This window comes from Phoenix dactylifera, chromosome 9, assembly GCF_051530095.1.
Source record: "Phoenix dactylifera cultivar Ajwa chromosome 9, Ajwa_hap1_PhDact_Kaust_v1.1, whole genome shotgun sequence".
Classification (NCBI taxonomy): Eukaryota; Viridiplantae; Streptophyta; class Magnoliopsida; order Arecales; family Arecaceae; genus Phoenix; species Phoenix dactylifera.
In genome coordinates, this window is record NC_143198.1 from 3,804,910 (window position 1) to 3,826,146 (window position 21,237).

The 21,237-nt window shown below is 37.6% G+C and overlaps 2 protein-coding genes across 5 annotated transcripts; both read right to left on the reverse strand.

The window, feature by feature from the left end:
* Positions 1–1,882: 1,882 nt before the first annotated feature.
* On the reverse strand, positions 1,883–4,759 carry LOC103723906 (putative thylakoidal processing peptidase 2, chloroplastic). The gene is made up of 7 exons (XM_008814999.6): positions 3,657–4,759; positions 3,168–3,236; positions 3,015–3,083; positions 2,827–2,913; positions 2,478–2,545; positions 2,182–2,343; positions 1,883–1,942 (listed from the first exon to the last, which is right to left on the reverse strand). The coding sequence occupies exons 1-6, from the start codon at positions 4,458–4,460 to the stop codon at positions 2,223–2,225; spliced, it is 1,218 nt and encodes a 405-aa protein (XP_008813221.4). The 5' UTR covers positions 4,461–4,759; the 3' UTR covers positions 1,883–1,942; positions 2,182–2,222.
* A 5,479-nt stretch (positions 4,760–10,238) lies between these two features.
* Positions 10,239–20,441, reverse strand: LOC103723909 (hydroxyproline-rich glycoprotein family protein). 4 transcript variants are annotated; one of them, XR_015968626.2, is made up of 8 exons: positions 19,655–20,399; positions 18,969–19,083; positions 12,580–13,041; positions 11,946–12,141; positions 11,601–11,789; positions 10,699–10,739; positions 10,353–10,559; positions 10,239–10,267 (listed from the first exon to the last, which is right to left on the reverse strand). XR_015968626.2 is itself a non-coding variant. In XM_039115736.3 (7 exons), exons 1-7 carry the CDS (start codon positions 20,017–20,019, stop codon positions 10,521–10,523), a joined length of 1,407 nt encoding a protein of 468 aa, XP_038971664.3. In that variant the 5' UTR covers positions 20,020–20,402; the 3' UTR covers positions 10,239–10,520. The 4 variants fall into 4 exon arrangements, 2 of the variants coding, with proteins under 2 accessions (XP_038971664.3, XP_038971663.3); XR_005506898.3 differs by having other exon boundaries at positions 11,601–12,141; XM_039115736.3 differs by having other exon boundaries at positions 10,239–10,559; positions 19,655–20,402.
* Between the last annotated feature and the right edge of the window lie 796 nt (positions 20,442–21,237).

A 21,237-nucleotide genomic window follows, 5' to 3' on the forward strand; every position in this document is an offset into this window, starting at 1 on the left:
ATCCGCAAGCTTTTAGATAAGAATGCTCTTCTGAGAACATCATACATATACAAGAAGTGTGAACAGTACTGCTAATTAGGTAGCCTTCTTCATAGCTCATCATTTAGAAATTTTATTTGGATGGATCATGGATCGATTCCTGCTTCTGTTTTTTTTTTATTATTCAATTGGCTGCATTCATATTCGTGGGATGTGAGCTGCAGTTTTGCCAAAATAAAATAAAATAAAATAAAACAATCGCGACCGCTGATGACATTTAGATGTCGTGTCAACCATTGCAGTTAGTATGGATTAAATGACGTGGGATTGGATCCTGCCCGATTAACCCCATCTTGTTTCTTAAAAAAGAAAAAAGTGATACTTAGATTGGATAGGGGCATAGTGGGCCCAGATGGCGTTTAGAGACGGGCCAAGCACTTGGGGGAAAAAAATCAAGTTTAGGGGATTGATGTTGGAACGAGCACCACCGAGAGATCAAGCTAAAATTCGTCTCTGAAACCCATATGGAGAAAGATGTTTGTTTGGAGCAACGCTACATCAAGCAGCTAGCACAGTACAAGCTTTGAGCAAAATGTGCAGCTAGCATAGCATGGACTTTGAGCCAAACATAGGTAGCTAGCATGGTATATGAGCTGAGATAAAAAAGGGCTAGGCTTTGGCTTCAACATGTCACTCCTATTCTTAAATTCTTAATATCTAAGGCTCATTTGGTTCGCGGGAAGCATTTTTCCTTCTAAGAATATGATTTCTGGAAAACAAATTTCTAGGAAGAGAATGCCTAGGAAAATATTTTTGGTATGTTTGGTTGATCATGGAAAAATGACAAATTTTCAAAGTGCTTATGTTTGGTTGGCCACCCACTTTCCTGAAAAAATTATGCATAATTTCTATTATGCCCTTAATAAAAATTAGATCTTTAATGCTTCTTTGATGTTGAAGGGTCTTTTGAGGAAAAAATAAAAATGCAGTGATTTCTGCCTCATGGAAAAGTTACATGGAAAAGACTTTCCAATAAGATGTGGAAATCATATTCCCATGGGCATACAACTTTCTCATATCTCTTCTTTGAAAACTCTAACCAAATAAGAGGCATCTCATTACTTTTTCGTTGATCACACTTTTCTTCCTTCTTTTTCCGCGAACCAAACGAGCCCCTAATGTTCTTGTATATGTAATAAAATTATTGTTCTGTAGGAGCCCTGAGCTTTTAGAAAGCCATTCGATGAAAGGTTTAGCAAAACAATGGTTAAGAAATATAGCGTGCGCCTGAAATAAATAACATATTATTTATCTAACAATGCTGACACCGTATCAAATGCAGAGTCTCAAAATTAGCATCTAAAACGAAGAGCAACGGACATACTAAATAATGCATAATGAATGTTTTTTGGATGCTAATATTGCCTTTCCAATATTCATTCAGTAGATTTGAGCACATAATTCAAAAAAACCATCCCTTTCGGGCATTCTGACGCATAATTTCTGCGATCACACTAATATGCAAACAAAAGTGCTTTTTGCCGCATTCAATCCTCCTAGACACCATGCAATATTTCTTAGGCGGCCACCGAAGTCCACCTAAAAGTTGCGGCAGCCAAACAGAGAACGCCGGATATTCAACCAAAGCATTGCAAATCGACTTCGCATAATTATTTCGCTACCCATATCAAAGCGGCTTCAGAGGCTACGGCAAGGACACGTATCCGACAGAGTACTTGTCTAAGACCGTGAGACTCCAGAGGTCTGCACGGGCTTTCTGCTCCTCCTCAACTTGGCCCCGGGGTGGGGGGGTGCCTTATCCGTTGGCTTTGTTTCAACATCGTTTAAGCCATTTCAGAAAAAAAAAAGTGGAAAGAGTGCACAAAACCTAGAGAGAAACGAGTGATGCTGGAAGTAGAATATTCTGAATATTAACATGTCAGGTCACCAACAGAATTCCATCCTGCAAAGTGAAATTTCAGGATTAAAAAGAATGCACTGCTCCTTCATTGGCCGTAGCTAACACAAGATGTGTTCCCAAGTGACAGAGATGCATGCATAAGCAAGAATCTGCCAATGAGGCAGGCAGGCAAAACAAAAATAAAGTTACGACTGTATGTTACCAGGAACTGTCCAAGAATAAACAATAAAACGAAAAAAAATAAAAGGAAAGCTGGAGGCAGGACTCATGAAAAAATCCACCATTTCAGTCAGATCGTGTTCTTCGAGCAGATGGGGATGTGTCAAGAAACTCCCAGCACAGTTTGCATTGAATTTGGTTCATAAGTAGTGTCTGATATTTTTGATGGAGGCCAGTATCGTAGCACCGATCTTCCAAAAATATTTTTGACAGGAAGAGGGCCCCTGGAAACAACAACAGATAACAAAATATTAGCATTGGCGGTACATGCCTTGTTGTTTTAAACTTTAGAATCAGTACTTTCGGCATTTCCAACATGGAGAAATTAACAGCTTCTATTTTGGGCTTCAGGACTTACCAGTTATGAGAGTCGAAGCTGTTATTGCGATTATCTCCCAGTACGAAGACACAACCTTCAGGTACAAGCTACATAAGCAATGGCAACCAGTTAGGCATACAAATCAACAGCAACGTTTTTAAAGAACAAGAAAAAGAAAAACCCTTAACAAATTCTGGAACAAAGATCTCTATTTTAGGTTATTGCGTGTGCAATTCAACTCAAGAATCCACTTAGGGCTAAACTGGATTCTCGAGCATTTAGACTAGGAGATTTACATGACAAAATCTGTAGAATATATCCAATGCAACACTAACATCCATTGGTTCTCTATACATCCAAAAACTTGAGTACAGTAAAGATGTCATACCACTGGGTCCATTTCGTAGTCAAGAGGCTCTAGTATGAACTCTTCATCTTGGACAATACCATTAACCAATAATTTACCATCGTACACCTATCATGAATAAAGATACATATATGATTAGCATATCATTTAATTGTGGCAAGAAACATATGCAAATGAAAAGAAGGAGCTGTACCAATGTAGAAACTTACTTCGACATAATCCCCAGCCTTAGCTACAACCCTTTTGATGAAGACATCACCTGAATTGTATCCAATTTCCTGCACAAAACAAATTTCTAGTGAATATGGCTACTAAGTATAGTATGCATAACTAACTGCATCAATGGAATAATTATATTATACCTGAAGAATTGTAGGAGCCTTGAAGATGACAATGTCTGTTACTTCTGGCTCTCTGAATAGATAAGAGACCTGCAGACATAACAAATCAACATAAAGAGATTTTCCAAAACAAAATTGACCACCAATAAACAGCATCAACACAACTATAAGAGGTTGGATTGTGTGCATAATATCCACATAAGTAAAACATGCGAATAGCTTGCACAATTTAGTAACTTTTCTAATTTTTAGTCAGCTGATTGAAGGGATACCTCAATCATTTTTAAAAGTTTTTTATGAGACGTTAGTACAGACTTAACATGTTCATGATAAACAAATTTAACAAACAAACAAATGAGGTGTTTGATTTGCTTTATCATACACAGTCCCATAGAATTCAGTCGTTAATTCCTAATTGTAATATTTAACAACACACTATAAAATCAAAATTGTGAAATCAAACTTGTAGCCTGCTGGTTGAATCAGCAAAAGATTGAAAAAGTCCGTTACCTTCTCTGCTAGAATCCGGTCTCCAACATCAAACGTCGGATACATAGACCTAGAAGGGATCGATCTCGGCTCCGCCAAGAACGACCCATAGAGCAGCGGAACAGTCACCGCTGCAAAAACAGTCTTACAATCATCCGAGCAGGAACTCATCCACCGCGAGAGCCACCCATTCCTCTCGCCCGAATTCATTTTAACGGGCTTGCTGCCCAGACCTTTGGCAGTCACCATGGAGCTCGAGCTCTCCTTAGCCCTACTCCCCTCACCAGAAAGCATCCCACCCCTGTTATTGCGAGGAACCATCTCTGTCTCGCTGGGGACCGTACCTCCCTTATCCACCGGGGCACTGCTTGCCGACCCCGGGAAGAATTCATTGCACGGAAACCACTTCGTTTGCTGCAAGAACGGGAGAAACGACGAGGGATTGAACACCATCGCCTTGGAAGACGAGATCCCCAAAGCTCCGATGCCGGGCACCGACGGCCCGGAGCCGGAAACCACGACAGAGAGCAACCCAACAGTCAGATTCGACCCGATCCGATCCTTCACCAAGGGATCCTTGGAGAAGGACGAAGAGGAGAAGAACCTGGAAGCCGGGGCCTTGGACCAACTGGAAGCACCAGATCGACCGGGGCTAGGATCGGGGGCGGGGGGATGATCATTGTCGGAGCGGCGGCGGCCGGCGAAGAAGGCGAGCGGGCCGGCGACGTCTTGGAAGAGGCGGCAATTGCCGCAGCGGAGGCCGGCGTTGGCCGCGAGGGTCTGGGCCAGGTAGCCGGAGTAGGAGACGGTGACGCGAATCGCCATAGCTGCGATCTTGGAGAAGCGGAGAAAGATCGGATACACGGGGGCTGGAGGAGTACGCGGAGGGGTCGTGTGGAGCTTCGAGATCACAGAGAATAAGCCATTTCCGCGGAAGAGATCGCTGAATCGAGATCTTGAAAGAGGAATCGAAGGGGTTTCGAGGGAATTAGGATTCGGAGATCGCGGAGATGGAGGCGATCAGGGATGGTGCTTTGCCGATCTCTTCTTCTCTCGGAGGAGAGAGAGAGAGATGGCGGAGGGGTGATGGATTCAACTGCTCAAGGAACAAGGAAGGGAAACAGGGAGGAAAATGGCGAGAGCCATGGGGTTTTAGTACTGGGAGAGGGATGGAGGTGGAGTGGAATGCCACTGACTTTGGAGATATTTACTAAATTGTCTGGAGGTCCCAAAGAGATGCAGTACCCTTCGAAATTAGGGTCTTTCCTTCTGATAGGATCACGGTATTTTCTGTTTCTAAACATTAAATATGTATTAGATACTCGATAGAACTTCTTTAGGATCCTAGTATTTGAAAAGAGTACTGTAACTTCAAAATTAGCAATCAAAGATAGCATATTGCTATGCCCGAAGAAGAAAGCAAATTGCTATCAGATAAAAAGTGGGTGCCAACTGCATTTATTTTGAAGAAGACTCGACTGTGATGATCGAGTTGATTCGAGTGCATAGCGATGCTGGCGGGCAGTCGATGCTTCTTTCGGATCATCCATATCTATCAAAAGGTGAACAATGGTGCTGATAAGGTCGCTTTCTTTGCGGTTAATCATTCGGGATGATTCTTTTGGTAGAACTAAGCATATGTTCCTTTTTCTCTTCGCCAGCTTCTTTTTTCTAATTTTGTTAGCTGCACCCATGTACGTTTTGTGTGAGACGTCGTTGTACCAAAAAAATTATCGTTATTTAAAGTTACAAAAAATATTAATTAAAAATATATTTATATATATAATATATAATATATAATATATTTAATTGATGAGGTAAATAGTAATCATCTTCAACATAGAATAATATTTTTGTTGGAATTTTTTTTGATAAATATGAATTGAAGTTTATTCTTGCTATCATGATCTTTATTTAATAATTAAAAATTTTCATTACAAATTCTGAATTCTCTGTTCTTGCATCCAAATAACTACAGCGTAGGCAAGCTTCATTTTATTTGCTTTTCATTTAAAAAAAATGGCAGGCTCTAGAAATATATAATTTTATAATTCAAATTGTAAATATTTATAGAGGTAACAAGATAACAAAAAAATTATTTTTCTTCATGAATTATCAAAAGATTTTTTATATTTATCCTCCCTGAAGTATATATGTATTTCAAATATTTGAGACCAACCTAGACATATGTGGCAGTGATAAATAATTGAAAATTTAAGGGTACCAATTTTTATTAAAAATCGAAAGAAAGAAAGAAAGAAAGAAAGAAAGGTGCACATCGGAGTGGAGGCGATGGTTCTCAGATGGCCAGGGATGCTTCGGTAATAAGTGACAAGGAAGAGGGCATTTGTTTTTCAAGTTTAACCCTCCAATAGTTTATACTTCTCAGTGGCAAAATATTAGGTTGACTGTTGACCGAACTAGGAAGGTTCCTTGGCATTTCCTCTTTGAATCCGGACATGGTGGGAGGCTAAATGCAGGCCATAGCTGATCTAAGTGCAGAAATCATACATATAGTATTCTTCAATTAGCTGAAAACCTAAAAAAAATATTTACCATCATCTCTTATGAATCCCTTGGTAAGAAAATTTATAAATTTTTAAATTGATGTGAAAGTAGATATATAAAATATTTTTTATATTTATTAATCATCGGACTTAAAACTATATTGAAATATCTAATTTTGACCATACTTTTTTTTTTATAATTGAATTTTAATTAATATTCATTCACTTTGCAAAGGAGCGGGCAACTCGGTGCAAATTTCATACAGTGAGAAAATTTGTCTAAATATCTGAATTTTGCTCATGAGGCTTCGCTCAAAATAAAAAGATGAGATTTATTAAAAACTCTATCAAGAAGCGAATAATGCTGCCAATTAAGTCATCTATTTTGCGGCTCATTATTTTTAGAGAAATTTTTTGGAAGAATCAAGCTTTTGTATGAAAAAAAACCTCTCCCATCACGCCGAGAACGGGAAACCCGTAGAAACCAAGAGAGTGATGTAATCCATTGACTAAAAAATGGACATGATGAACGTGGGACATACAAAGTGATGTAAGCACATGCGTAATAGGAGCTTTGATTATATAGTCAAATAAGATCAAAAGCAACATCAAGGGAGATTTTGACCAATAAAAGAGCATGTCACCATAAAATTCAAAGTTCTCTTTAATCAATCGCAGCCGAACATATAATGACGAGGTAAACATAGGTTATATTTATGATGAGGCTTTCAACCCATCATGGGTCAATGGAATGCTTAAGTAGAAAGGAAACTATTAAATGGATGGCGATCGTCTTCTAGTTTTAATATAATGCCTGTTGTCGAATCTTTCTCAACATTTTATCCCACCAACAAAGAAAGATAATCAACTCAATTTCCCGAGTGCGAGGGCTCTCACCATCTTGAGTTGGTCAAAATCCTTACCTACTTGATTACCGCTATATACGTATATTTATATATTTAAAGAGGAGTTGTCATGTTAGGTGAGAAACTAGCATTACTCTTACCAATTTTATGTTTATGAGAAAAATGAAGGGAAAAGAAAAACATAGGTTCCCTTTTATCAAATGGTTGTACATATGGAAGCCTCTTAACAAGATTCTCTCTCTCTCTCTCTATCAACTATCAAAGGTAGAGCAACAATTGTTCAAAGTGCAGGAAAACAAAATTAAGCTGGTGTTAGATCTACAAATGTTTAGCAGAGGTATAGGGTATCAGTGCCATTTCATTTGAGCAAGATTGCCGGAAACCTTTCGAAAACCAGTATGTTGATTGGTCTCCTTATAGAAGGAGAAAGCAGCACGTTGTGAATCTTCAGTAAAGCTGATCATGGATCGAGCTTGGATATAAAAAATATTAAATTTTTATATAGGCCTAGCCTGAAGCTTTATTAAAAATAAATACAATTTAGGCTCGAGATCCGGCCCATGATTAGCTCTAATCTTCAGTAACAATGAGCAGCAACACTGGCATCGCACAGGCTCAAAAAATTTAGGCACTGATCTAATATACCTGCAGAAGTGGGACAAGCTGATACCAGGCTTAGTAAATTAGATATGACTTTCATAAACATAATTACTCACAATAGAAAGCAGTGCAATGCTGTCAATATAACAAACAATAATTGTTAGCTTAGTTGGTAGACTGTAGACACTTCTCTCTATAATCGAGAGATCTCATATTAAAGAAAAGCCTTGTAGAACTTTATTTTTGATGTTAATTTCAAATATTACTTGGAATTGTTTTATGATGGTAAAATTGCAACAAAAGTCTTCCAAGATAAGGGGCAAGAAGATATATATAGAACCTATTTCAAAGCAAATTGTAATAAAATTAATCTAAATTACTCTATCCTTATTATGAGAAGGCCTAAATTACTCCTTAAAACTCTCTTGAGAATATTGTCGAAAGAAAAGATTATTTCAAGAACATTGATGGGTAGTGGAAGAGAGCTCATAGATGCCTAATTGAATGAGGGGACATCCAGTCCTCTCTTCCCCATCTACATTCTATTGTCCTTCTATGAGCAAACATTGATTTATTTCCCTATGATATTTTTTAGAAGGTCATGAGGCATTTTTTTTCCGATAATAAATATGATGGGTGTACCACTACTAGCGTTAGAACCCCATACTTTTCACTTTGCAAGCTCCTAGAAGGGAGGCAACAACTGGATCCAAGTTCCAAGTGATATGGCTCTATGATGCTAAGTGCCATATCAGAAGCTCATCCAAGCCTAATTAAATTTTAAAATGGACCAAACAGCAGTGTTTTTGTATTTTTTTTTTTTCTCGACAAATTAGTGAAATATCATACGGAGTAATGAATATTGACATTGAAGATAGCATATGCATTAAATTTTGGCTATCCCTTGCTTTTATTCTGCACTCTCTTTTTTCATCATACATATTTTTCCCATCTAGTTCCTTTTTCTTCTTGGGTTTTTGGAAACAAAGACAGAAAACAAAAGCAATACCAAGCATGACCTAAATATTCAACAAGAAAATTCTACATGTGTTAGATGATTGCATAAGGAGCATAGCAGTTCAGGGTTCTAAATAGCAAAAAAATTATTTCAGTTGCAAAGCAAGGTCGATACATAATGGGCTTCTAAATTTATGTTAACATTACGATCACCCTCAAATGCACCATTTAATAGCCATGCATTGTACACCATCATCACACATCTCAAAGTCTTCCTATATTTTGTCTTATGACATGCAATACATAAATGAAAAATCACATTAAATACCTCCTGAAGAAAAAGTTACCAACCAGCTAATCCAGCAACTACCGGTGTATCATCATTTATTTCGAGTTTATTTTTCAAAGAAATGGTGAGACCCACCCGTATTCTTAGGGATGCACCATTCAAAACTTTTAATTTTTAAACTGCTAGATTTTAAAATCATCTTTTTATCAAGACAATTTTATGTTTTTCCAAACTGTTGGAATTATGCTTCAGTCAGGATTAGATTAATTATATTCACCAGACCTTAATCATATTTATCGCAAAATCAATGTATATCCAAAACCTTCAGTTTTTAAAACTACAAGATTTTAAAGTCATCTTTTTATCAAGACAATTTTATGTTTTTCCAGTCTGCTGGAGTTCTGCTTCCATCAGGTTTAGATTAACTAGGTTCCATTGAGCAATCATATTTGGCACAAAATCAAAGCATCTAGTTAGAATCATATTTGAGCACACAAAAAGAATTCCATACATAACAGTATGTAAAATACAAATCCACGTATTCAAGTTTATTACTCAATACTCTTAAACCACATTCAAGAAGTCTTCTTGACCTCATCAAAATAATCTGCAACACTGATTTAACGTTAATTCAACAGTATTTTTTACTTCTTTCCCTATTCCTGTCTACAGCAACACCAGGGGACTGGGAAAAAATCTACTTATAAGACTTGGCATTTTCTCCTTTACCGTATGCTAAAACGCTTCTTACAAACAGAGTACATAACTACAATAAAACAATCATGAAGGGCTTCATTCTTATGAAGAACATTCCAGGTATTTGTCGTACATGGAGATATGCAAGCTCAATACTTCGTACATGTTACGGATTCTCATCTTACATGACACAATAATGGTCCCACAAACATATGATTTTCATTAAAATCAAAGGCCCATAAATTTAGATAAGATAGTGGCTTGATGCCATAATTCAAAATTATTATTCGTGATTACATAACAAGATGCATCAATAGTGTTAGATGCATCTACCTGTACATGTAACATCAATAAACAGCTTCCAAACTACATGGCCTTCTAATGAATTTTACCATTCAAGAAAGTCACTGCAATTGTTCACAGAAAAATTATGCTCCCAACCAAATCCATCGGTTGCGACTGCTAGGCTGCCCAACTTGCAACAGATGGTACTTTTAAAAGCAAATGCAAGCAAAACCTGCTTTAAAATCACAAAATGGCTCAAACCTGAATCGGGTCCAACGGGAATGAATTCACTCCATTTCCGTTAACCAAATGGCCTTGGTAGAAAATCTGCAGATTCCTTGAGATCTCACATCTGCTAACTACAAGTACTAAAAAGTACTTATGTTGTTTTTTATGACAAGTATTGGAGGAATTGATATTATTTTATGACACCTGCAGCAGATAAATACATTGTTATCATGCAACCTCATTCCCGGGGGAAAAAAAGTTTACGTGGCACTGACATAAGGTTACTTACAAGTTTGATGCTGAAAAAAAAAATTAAAGAAAAACATGCCCAGAACCTATCAAGAATAATTAGTGCACATCTACTTCGTACAATAATCATCTCGATGTGGTGCATAAACTGCTAAGGCCCAAAAAATTCTGTAACAAGGTTTTAAGATCAGACACCCTCCTGGATTAATCAGCGCCGGGCTGTACGAGACTTAGGCCTAGATGACTTCTGCGATCAAGAAAATTAGAAAAAGTAAGATGAAAAAGAAAAGGTAAGAGAATAACTGTATCTGCGTCATGCTAGTAACTGCCAGAGTGTCAAAAACTTAAATGAAAATCAAGGAGTTAATAAACAGCTTTACACTCACAGATGCAGCACCAAAGCTCGCACCCGAACCAGCTGGGGCGCCTGAAAGTAGATAACAAACCCAATTTAAGCCAGGAAAAAAAATATTAAAAGAGACCCATGTTAAAAGAAAAAAAGTCTTTACAAATGGCAGGCAGTTTGCATCATTAAAAAGTACTTGATATCATAGATGTCAACCATGGTCGAATGATAACATAGCATTGCTAAGTTCACTGTCAATGCTTTGGCCTGGAGTTTTGCATTTTGGCACAATCCAACATAAGAAAAAAATACTGAACGTAAATAAATACTAACACTCATTAAGCTATGTATTACAATGTCAAAAAGAGTAGAAATTATAACCCCCACCCCCCCACCACATGCACGCAGCTTCCCTTCTCCTCCTTTTTTTTGCATAACAATGATGTTTACCACTGGGCTGTATAATAAATAACAAAATCATAATCAATTTAGTGCATGCACATGCATGCTCAATCACTATAAGTATATTGGAATAATGAATTGATAGCAATCAATTCAGTGCATGTGCATGTATTCTTGATAACTTTAAACAGGTCAACCTTACATTGGTGCACGCATTACAACCGATGCAAGATTAACGCGACTCATGCCACGTTAAGGAAAAATATCCAAAAAAGTGGTTCAGCAGCAGCTGGTCGTCCCTCTAATGAAAAAAGAGGCCTTTTGTAGAAGCCAAATTTTTCCTTAACGTGGTAAACATCTTTGACTGGGCAAACTCGGGTTCAACCTCAAACTGCAAGGCCACCAGCTTTTGTCATAATTAGCTAGGACAGATTTCAGCCTGGCTTCCTAGGCCATTAACACCTCTGATACATGTGTTAATCCAATTTTAAACTAGTTTCATCAGAATATGAAAAAAATCTAATAAGTACTTCCATATACCTGTGCCATATGATGGTGGGCCGAACAGTGAAACCGCAGCAGGAGTTGATGCGAAAGATGGGGTACTAGTTCCAAACCCTGAGGGAGTCTGAGCAGACCCAAATAAAGGTGTAGAGGAGGCAGTCCCAAATGGAGTTGATTGAGGTGTAAATCCAGAGGAGCCAAACAGGGTAGATGATGGAACAGATGCTGTTGGAGTTGAAAAGAGAAAAGAAGATGAAGCAGAGGTAGAAGGAGCAGGCAACGCGCTATAAGTAGAAAATCCACCACTGGAAGATACAGCAGTAGTCCCTGAAGACAACTGTGGTGCACTCGATAAGGAAACTGCTGAGCTGGCAAATATACCAGCAGCTTGGGTCGCTGGTTGTGCAGAATTTGCAGCTAAATGCAATGTTGGATGAACTCTTCTGGCAGCAGCTTCTTGTTTAGCTGCTTCCCTTCTGTTGGCCTCAATAAATGGATCGTTACCATCACCCCGACGCCGCTGGTCAGCAAGATAAGCCATCTTCATAGACTCAATATATTGATGGAGGCTCTCAACCTGTAACAATAAAAATAATTAATAGCTACATTCTCTTTCTAAAGCGTAAGCAAGATAAGCATTTGTAGCAAAATCCATTTAGACTGCTCAAACTAGTCTCCTGGTTTTAGAAACTGAAATTTGATGGAATATTAAAGCCAATAATACAAGACCATTAGGAGCCATAACATAAGTGCCTTCAGGTTATGATAGTCCGCTCATGCAATTCAGCAGTTACACAGGAATTTCCGCAAGGGAGTGAGAGAGAATTAAAGCCAAAATAAGAGATTCAAATTGATACCATAAAACTGCAGCAAATATACACATGATAATTCACACATGTGCATGATCATGGAGATTTTTGTGGGAGATGACATGCATCTAGGATGTTAGGGTCTGTGTGTCCTTTTTGAGTGCAAGAAAACAGGGAGGGAACAAGAAAGACATACAGCATCTTACCTTGGCAGCAACATGGATGAAGTAATCATGCACATTTGACATGACTGTTGGAAGAGCTTCTAAAGAGCTTGAAGTGGCTTTGTCAGTATCCATCAGGAGCAGCTGCTCTAGTTCTTCAATCCACTGGCAGCACTCAGTGAGATACTTCTCAAATCTGGCAGCAGTATGGTGCATGAATAGAGAAGGTCTTTTTGGAATCCCACTGTAGAAATCAAAACTTGGTGATATGGAGCTGGTCATCAGTTGACTAGTTTGGCCAGAAGTTACGGCCACACCAACAGTCTGACTTGTTGGACCAACGCCTGAAGCAGCAGGGACATTTTGACGAAGAAACCTTGGCCTAAGCATCATATATGAACGGACAGCAAATTCTGTATGCCACATCATATCATTCACGTTCTTCATCAGTTCTTGCACTGAGACCTTCTCTCTTTCAATTGCAGTAGTGATACCTCCAAGTTCCTATGCAGCAACAAAAGATTCCATAATCATCATTAAGGTAAAACCTAAAACTGAAATGGTGTACGAATGGCAGGTCAAATTTTTACAAGCATATAACTTACTGTGATGATGAGTTGGTAAAACTGCACATAGGGGTAATTTTACTACTTTTGAAAAATACAGTTACTCTCAAGTAGGTCTCAAGTAGGAACAATAGTTATGAAAAAGCGAACAAGTAAAGAAAGCCTAAACATCATCTGCAAAGAGAAGTTGTTTTATCTAACAACAACATAGTTTTATAAGCTTTGTCGCATTCTATGAAGGCTCTTGTCAAAGAATATCAATTAACATAAAATTTATTAACATTACCAGATCACATGATATCAATCTACATATATCAATGCTTAAAACTTGGTCAGTATCATTTTTTGTCAAGACTAGCAAGTTTCAATTTTGGCATTTTTATGGTTTTGACGGAATCAGCTTCAGATCTAAGTTTTGTTAAAATGGATCAGGAAAAGATAAAGATTAGGGGGGGAAAAAAAGAAAAGAAAGCAAGCCAAGAAAACATACATCATGCAGTTTTGAAGTATATCGCATTTTTTGAAATCATTTTTGTATGGTTTAGTATTTCACGACGGAAAAGTCTGAAATATAAAAAATAATTATTTTAGATACCAAAAAATGTTAAATAATTAAGTTATCAATGCTTAAAACTTGGTCAGTATCATTTTTTGTCAAGACTAGCAAGTTTCAATTTTGGCATTTTTATGGTTTTGACGGAATCAGCTTCAGATCTAAGTTTTGTTAGAATGGATCAGGAAAAGATAAAGATTAGGGGGGGGGGGGGGGGGGGGGAGAAAAGAAAGCAAGCCAAGAAAACATACATCATGCAGTTTTGAAGTATATCGCATTTTTTGAAATCATTTTTATATGGTTTAGTATTTCACGACGGAAAAATCTGAAATATAAAAAATAATTATTTTAGATACCAAAAAATGTTAAATAATTAAGTTATACATAAATTTATCCTCTAATATGATATTTAATCATTTCAAAGCTACTTCTCTGATATATAATAAAACTATTTTTATATCTATACAAACAAAATATGCATTTGTAAAACTACAAACAAAGATGCAACTTGATCAAATGATGACGACCAGCCACAAATCATAATCATTTTCATTTGAAAATACAATAATAATTAGATATGACTCATCGCATTGTTCAGACTTGAGCTAAGATCTCATAAACCTGCGGTCCAATCTTGGAAATCCACTCTTGAGGCTAGATAGGGCCACAGGGAGTTGATTTTTCTTCTTTTCCCTCCCTTAACTTACTTTCAAGTTTCTTGCAAGGTTACCTCCAACTGCTTCCAATATTCTCAAGCATTATAAAAATTCTATGTTTGATCTTAAGAAAATACTTCTTAGAGACTACATTTATCACTTATCAGTCGACATAGTAGCATTCCCAAGTCTGAAATAAAAGTGATCCTAGGTAATTAATTACCCAAGTGACGCAGGACAGAACAAGCTCTGATACCAAATCGATGCAAGATAGAAGAAGAAGGAGAGAGAAGATGAGGACGAAGAAGAGGAGGGAAGAGAAGAGAAGAATGAGGAGACGGCAGAGAGAGAGAGGGCAACTCAATATCCTGTATTCTCAAATCTCAGTAATGCAAACAATATTCTCAATTAACATAGTAACGGATTTATGTAGGCAACCCAAAACCTTAATAAGTGTCCGTATAAAAATAAAACATTGAAGTCCATATAAAATTCTAGTTCTAGACTCCACAAATTTCTAGTTCCATAGTCCATATGACAATAAAATTTCCTAATTCCCAAATAAAATTTTCTAATTTCTATATTTGCACCTAATAAAAGTGCACCTAGATTTATTATTGAACGGTCCTCTGTCACCAAGTCTAAAATAAAAATGATTTGATCCCATGCCTAAGCTTTGAATAATTTAAACTATCTACAGAAATCAAAGTTATTCTTAGGGGTGGCAATAGGTAGGGTAGGCTGTCATAGTTATTTATAGTTATTTGATGCCTAAACCAACTTAGTTTTGGACTTTATATTGTATGGTAACCTTGTTCCCTCAGGTTTTCTACCATTTGTGCTATAATTATCTCTTTTTGGCTTTGAGATAATGGATCAGTGACCCAGTAGCTCATATTCACCCGTCATTTAAGTAATATATAGAATATAACCTCCATCCATGACCCGACGAGCTATGGGGCTTGACCTAAACCCAACCCAACCTATTGGTGACTCGAGGTTGGTTGACCCATACCCAACCGCGAACCCAACGAATCAGGTCATAAATTGCCGCACCTAATTTTTCTCGTCATTTTGTATTTTAGAATATTCAAGGAAGGAGCCAAAATTTCATGGGAGGGGGCAAGTGTTAATATTTTGTTACATTTAGTTCATTATAAATCACTAAAAGTATAAAAAAATAAATTAAAAAGTCAAAATAACAAAAATGTAGATATTAAATATTTTGAGAAATGAAATAAATTAAATCATATTTCAAATCATTCAGTATATAATTAATCACATTACAAAGAAGCATAAAATTATAACCATAAATAAGACAATGAAGTTCAAAAGCAATCTAAATTCTAAACAATAAATAAGCCATTGATTAGTCTGATCTTAGAACAATATGAATTTTTGATCAACAGAACAATACATGAATGGTAATATGATAAGAAAACAACATTAACATTAAATATCCGAAAAAAAATCTACATCTATGTATAAGAATTACATAATTTTCAAAAATTATTACTAGAAAAGAAAGAAAAGAAAACGCTTAGAAGAGATGCATCCAGGAATGAATGTAGACTCGCACAAACTCTCATGAAGTGAACTTCGACAACAAGCTAAGTGTGAAGCTTTGGATGCCAATAGCTAACTAACAAAGGAGAATCCTGGATGACAAAGAAAAGCATTGATAGAGAGGGAAGGTAACAAAGTTAAAAGTTATGTCTGTTGTCAAGTTTGGATAGAGGAAGATGTTTATAATTGTAAGAATCTAAGCACTTAATTGCTTTCTTTTGAAACAAAAGAAAGTCTACCGATTTCGATATGGAATATCTTTTTTTAAAGAATGAAGTCTGGGTGTTGATCATATTTTGTAGATTAATTTAACCTTGTGTTTAGGCTCAAATCAGAGCCACTGGAGCCATGTCCCGATTTGGCCATGAGATTGTGCGTTTAGGAAATAGCAGGGTTTTGCCAAGTGGGAGCATATCTGATAATGGGAGGTGAACAGTAAGAGTTGTGCTCTAAAACAACTGAAATTATCCACTTGTTGAGATTTGGAGAGAGAACATATCTAAGGTACCTGGTAGTTGGTAGATAAGGCGAGAAATTAGGAGTTTTGGATGCGCCCTCGATAATATTATTAACTTTCATAACTAAACTGTAGTAAAGTGAGCTTTCTCTTCATCAACTTATATCTTTTCTAAAACTTGGGAGGATATATTTCCACTTGGTTATTAGATATACATAAACTTGCCTCATAATTAATCGACAAGATTGGAAAGTTTGAAAGAACAAGTACTTCATGTAATAACAATTCTATGAGGGATAATTGTTTTTTCTAATAAAGAGATTATAAAAATAAATGGATATATTCAGTGTCTAATATCTAAAGCTTCGTCACTAGTAAGATGGCTAAATAACATATTGTTGGATGATTGTATTACAAGACTTATGAGAGACATAGCTATGGTCACAACTAATCGTGTCTAGCTGAGTTAACATCAATATTTTGAAAGAATACATATGGTAGAAACATAGCTAGGGGGTTGTCTAGCACCTAGGACTAACCAAGCACCCAAAGGTCAAGACGTCCACAAAATTTAGTAGTAAACTAAATTAGAATATATATGTCGAAATCTAGAAAATGGTATAATCCAAAATTTGAAACATAAATATCGAATAGGTTATAAACCAATCGGAAAAATGAACTTTGAAATATCTAGTGCTAATACATAAATCAATCTCTTCCTCCATACTCAAAAATAATGAAAACTAAGGTCTGCAATCTCAGTATCAGACCATACTAGTACCATGTTGGTACAATGTCAATATGCTTGGTACGGAATCGATTCGACATACCAACACAAGGTACATCCCTTATATTAAGTATCGGTTCGTGCTGGAAGGTACAAACATCCAATGCGGGATGGCACAAACCAATACTATGAACCTTGATAGCAACGATTGTGCCTAGGCAACTGTCATTCAAAATATTGAACTCCATACATGAACCCTTACCTAATGTTACTTGGACACCTCATTTTTAACTTATATGAAAGTGTCGATACTTTAGGACACTTGAACACGGCAAGACACAACATGGCATTGGCTGGGCACTCCACTTTGAAGTGTCATGCAGATGTCAACAAAAGGCATCGGACACTAGACACCTTTTTTGGAATGGTGATGCAGGGGAAGTGTTGGACACTTTCAATGAAGTCCCTTTAAATTTTTTTAAGCACTCTAAGTGAAGTGTCTTAAGTGTCTTCATACACTTCATGCAAAATGCTTAATATAAAGTTATCAAGATTGTAGACACTATAAGTGAAAATCATTATGTTTTCAAAATAAATATATCATAATTAGTTATCAACCTAAAAATCTCGACACATCTAAAATGAACTTGGCAAATAAAGTAAAACAACTTGTAGACTCATGGACATTCCATTAATTTATTTTTTAAATAGCATCTATAATTCTAAGTTTCTACTTGTTTGAATAAGCATCAAAAGACGCAAGCACACTACACATAATATATATACCATGTTCTCGTGCCTAGATTTTTGGAGGCTGCGATGTCTGACACTTAAGGATACTTAAACACGTAGCACCTGTGCTAGGTGTTTGACATGAGGAACAAAAAGTGTTCCAATGTATGGTCAACATACCAAAAGTGACGGTCAAACAGCCTCATTAAACCGTTTAAAACAAGAATCTAATTGTTTCTTTCCATTGCCCACCAACAAAGGGTACCTTCCATGGGAGATTGTTGAACAATCTCATTAACTTATCGACCACAATGTTACTGATAGTATTCATGGAACACTAAACTATATGGCTTAGACTTCTTTACTTTCTAGAGGTCTAAATTTGTCAGAATTATGAAAATGGAAAAAGGGGCATATATGCATATCATTACCTTATCGATTTCCAACTATCTTCGACCATGCAATAGTATAGTCTACCTCCTTATTTAAAGTAAATCCAAATATAGATGATTGTAGATGCTCTTCATTTGAAAAACTTGTTTGAGACATGCACAAGCATAGGCTCAAACAAGCATGTGCTCAAAACATGTATGGGATTATTTTATTAAATAAAGAATTAATTTGTTAGTGATTGTACATATTTTACTCTAAATAATTTGATTTAGGTAGTATATCTATATCTTACTTTTTGTCATCAAATGCCTCAGAGGACAGATCAATAGATTATGATGTCTAAGCCAGTTTCTAAAAGCAACTCCCCTTTTTGTTCCTATTTACAACTTTGAGACAACAATAAAATTAAATGTTCCCTCCAAATCTCATTTCCCACTTAGCTGTGCTTTTCACTCCGTGCTTTTAAGTCTATACAAATGGACAAGGTAATTACCGTAACAACAATTGAATGATGTACCTTGTCTTCTACCACTATTTGGAAAGCAAAGGAGATTCATCAAAAAAACTCCCTTTCTTTTTAACATCACGATTTGCTAATAATGTCATCATCAGATCATGCAAACAATAAGATGATATATGATCTCATTATATCCAGAAGTTGAAATATCCACAAAAACCACAATAAAATAGGTGAAGAGAGATGTTAATAATATATACAAAAGCTCAAACCTTCACAAAATTGCAAACCATGATAAACCAGGTGAACGGATAATAGCAAAACCTGAAGAATACGACTAGCGTCAAACTCAAAACTGTCGCTTGACACTGATGAATCATAAAGTCGGCTACATTGTTCCAATCTCTGGCTCTCATACTTGTACTCCAGAATCCGCTCCCTGCATGCCAATTTTCACTCACTTAAAAATGACCTTTTATTTACCATAGAAAGAAGAGACAGCAAAAATGAAAAACAACTTAGCAAAGAATTCACATTGAAACAAGATTAACAAAAGGCCGTTTTTAAAACAAAGTCTAAAAACACAAACAGTAAGACAAGTAAATGCTAAAGGCAGTCCTTGCCCTCCTCCCCTTAACAGTAGAAGACACCGAATACAAGGCATAAGAAGAAAAGAATCAAGAACCCGCATTGCAAGAAAAGGAGAAAAAAACCCTGGCTCTGAAACAAGTATGCAAACCCTAGCAAAAATTAAGCCAAGAAACCAAAGACGATTTTCTCTGCTTCCCCATAAATCAACAAAGTGGAAAAGAAAGGAAAAAGGGAAAGTAATCTAGAAGGCATAAAACTGCCTCAACGACCCATACCTCGAGTATCCCTTTGTTAAAAGACGGTAAGAACGAAAGGGCCGTTAGAAAAGAAGCCTCCTTTAAACAGAATTCACGAACCGTCGTGCAAAAGAAAGTAAATTAAAGCAAGAAAACACAAATAAGAAGCCAAAGAACCCATACTCGATCCGTAGCAGAAGCTTCTGCGAATCAGGATGCAAATCCTCCCACTTGGTATTATACCCCGCGGGTGACCGATCCACTGTGAAGAGCAACAACTGCTGTGACGGCATCGACGCAGCTTGCTGCTGCTGGAACTGGACGTTCTGCTGCTGCTGCGGCTGCTGCCCAAACGAAGGGAACGGCGAGAATTGCTGCTGCTGCTGCTGGAGTTGTGGGGTTTGGAAGATCGACGGATGCTGCTGCTGTTGGGGTTGGGGGGTCTGGAAGATCGACGGATGCTGCTGCTGTTGGGGTTGGGGGGTCTGGAAGATCGACGGTTGCTGCTGCTGTTGGGGCTGAGAGGGAGTAGAGAAGGAGAAGGCCATTTGTTGGGGCGTCTGGAAGATCGACGGCTGCTGCTGCTGTTGTTGGGGTTGGGGGGGTTTGGACGAGAAAGGGGTGTTGTGAGGCTCTTTTTCCAGCCGACTGCTTCCTCTTCTCGGATAACCTCCGGGTGTTGACGTCCGGCGAGATATGTGTGACCGACAACGCGAGGTTTTACTCCCTTTTTCGGGTCAGCTCCTCCGCCGACTGATGGGAAAACCTCGGGCGTCGGCGGCCGGGGGGCGAAGGGGAGGCCGGAATGACGATGGCCGGCGAATAAATTCCGCCCGGCGGGAGGTCCCGGAGCGACAAGGCGGTGGCAGAAGGGGGGAGGCGTCGATGGAGAGGGGATGGTAGCCACGGATCACTACGAATCGGCCCTTTCGAAAGGGGAACTCCGCCATCGTTTAAACCCTAGGATTTCGAAATCGAATCGCGGCCCCGCAGACGGACTAATATACCCCTATAGATTTAGGGAAATCATTCATATATCGTTTTATTGGTTGTTGATTCTTGGAATAATTTTGTGTTATTTAGTCTTTTCGGTGTGGTTCGCAAATGGACGGCGAGGATCGCGGGGAGAGATTGGAGTGGTTTAGGAACGCCTTGAATTGTTTAAATTTTGACGTGCGGTTCAAAAGGGCGACGAACCCACCAAGTGGTTAACGAGTCCAGCCTGGCGCAAAAAGGTGAGCCTCTGGGTCCGGGGAGACCAGATATCAGGTGGGTGCGCTCGGCCTTCTTGTTGTCATCAATGAGCCGTGCACTTCTTCAATGATCATTGCAACAAGGCAGCACAACTATAAAAAGGGATCCTAGCTATTAGATTTGCAATGTGTTATTGAATGCACGATTTTTGGTGCAGGATTTCAATAAATTTAAGTGTCACAAAAGTTGCATGATTATCTTCAAGTCATGATAAGCCACAGCCTGAGATTAGATTATGAGGGGGAGCTAGAGTTTGCATCTCGGTGAGCAAAACATGGGAGCTTTCAGAAGTGATTAGATTCTAGAGAAGTGGGTGGGACTTACATTGATGGTGTAAGAGCTATGATAGAAGTAGAGCTGAAAATATCAAATTTTATATAGATTCAGCATGAAGTCTGACTAAAAATGAATATAATATAGATATGATGTCCGGCCCATGATCAACGCTACACAAAAGGTAGAGAAAAATTCTATGCTTAAAAAGTAATTTGCAAGTCCCTTTTATGTCTAGA

Excerpts from the sequence above, each read along its gene's own strand:
- LOC103723906 (XM_008814999.6), bottom strand. The coding sequence starts at position 4,460 with ATGGCGATTCGCGTCACCGTCTCCTACTCCGGCTACCTGGCCCAGACC. Across the intron at positions 3,237-3,656 it reads ACCGGATTCTAGCAGAGAAG|GTCTCTTATCTATTCAGAGA; the intron begins GTAACGGACTTT and ends TTATGTCTGCAG. Across the intron at positions 2,546-2,826 it reads ACTACGAAATGGACCCAGTG|CTTGTACCTGAAGGTTGTGT; the intron begins GTATGACATCTT and ends TTGCTTATGTAG.
- LOC103723909 (XM_039115735.3), bottom strand. The coding sequence starts at position 20,019 with ATGGCCTTCTCCTTCTCTACTCCCTCTCAGCCCCAACAGCAGCAGCAA. Across the intron at positions 19,084-19,654 it reads AAGCTTCTGCTACGGATCGA|GGAGCGGATTCTGGAGTACA; the intron begins GTATGGGTTCTT and ends ATTGGCATGCAG. Across the intron at positions 12,142-12,579 it reads TCATCCATGTTGCTGCCAAG|GTTGAGAGCCTCCATCAATA; the intron begins GTAAGATGCTGT and ends TTATTGTTACAG.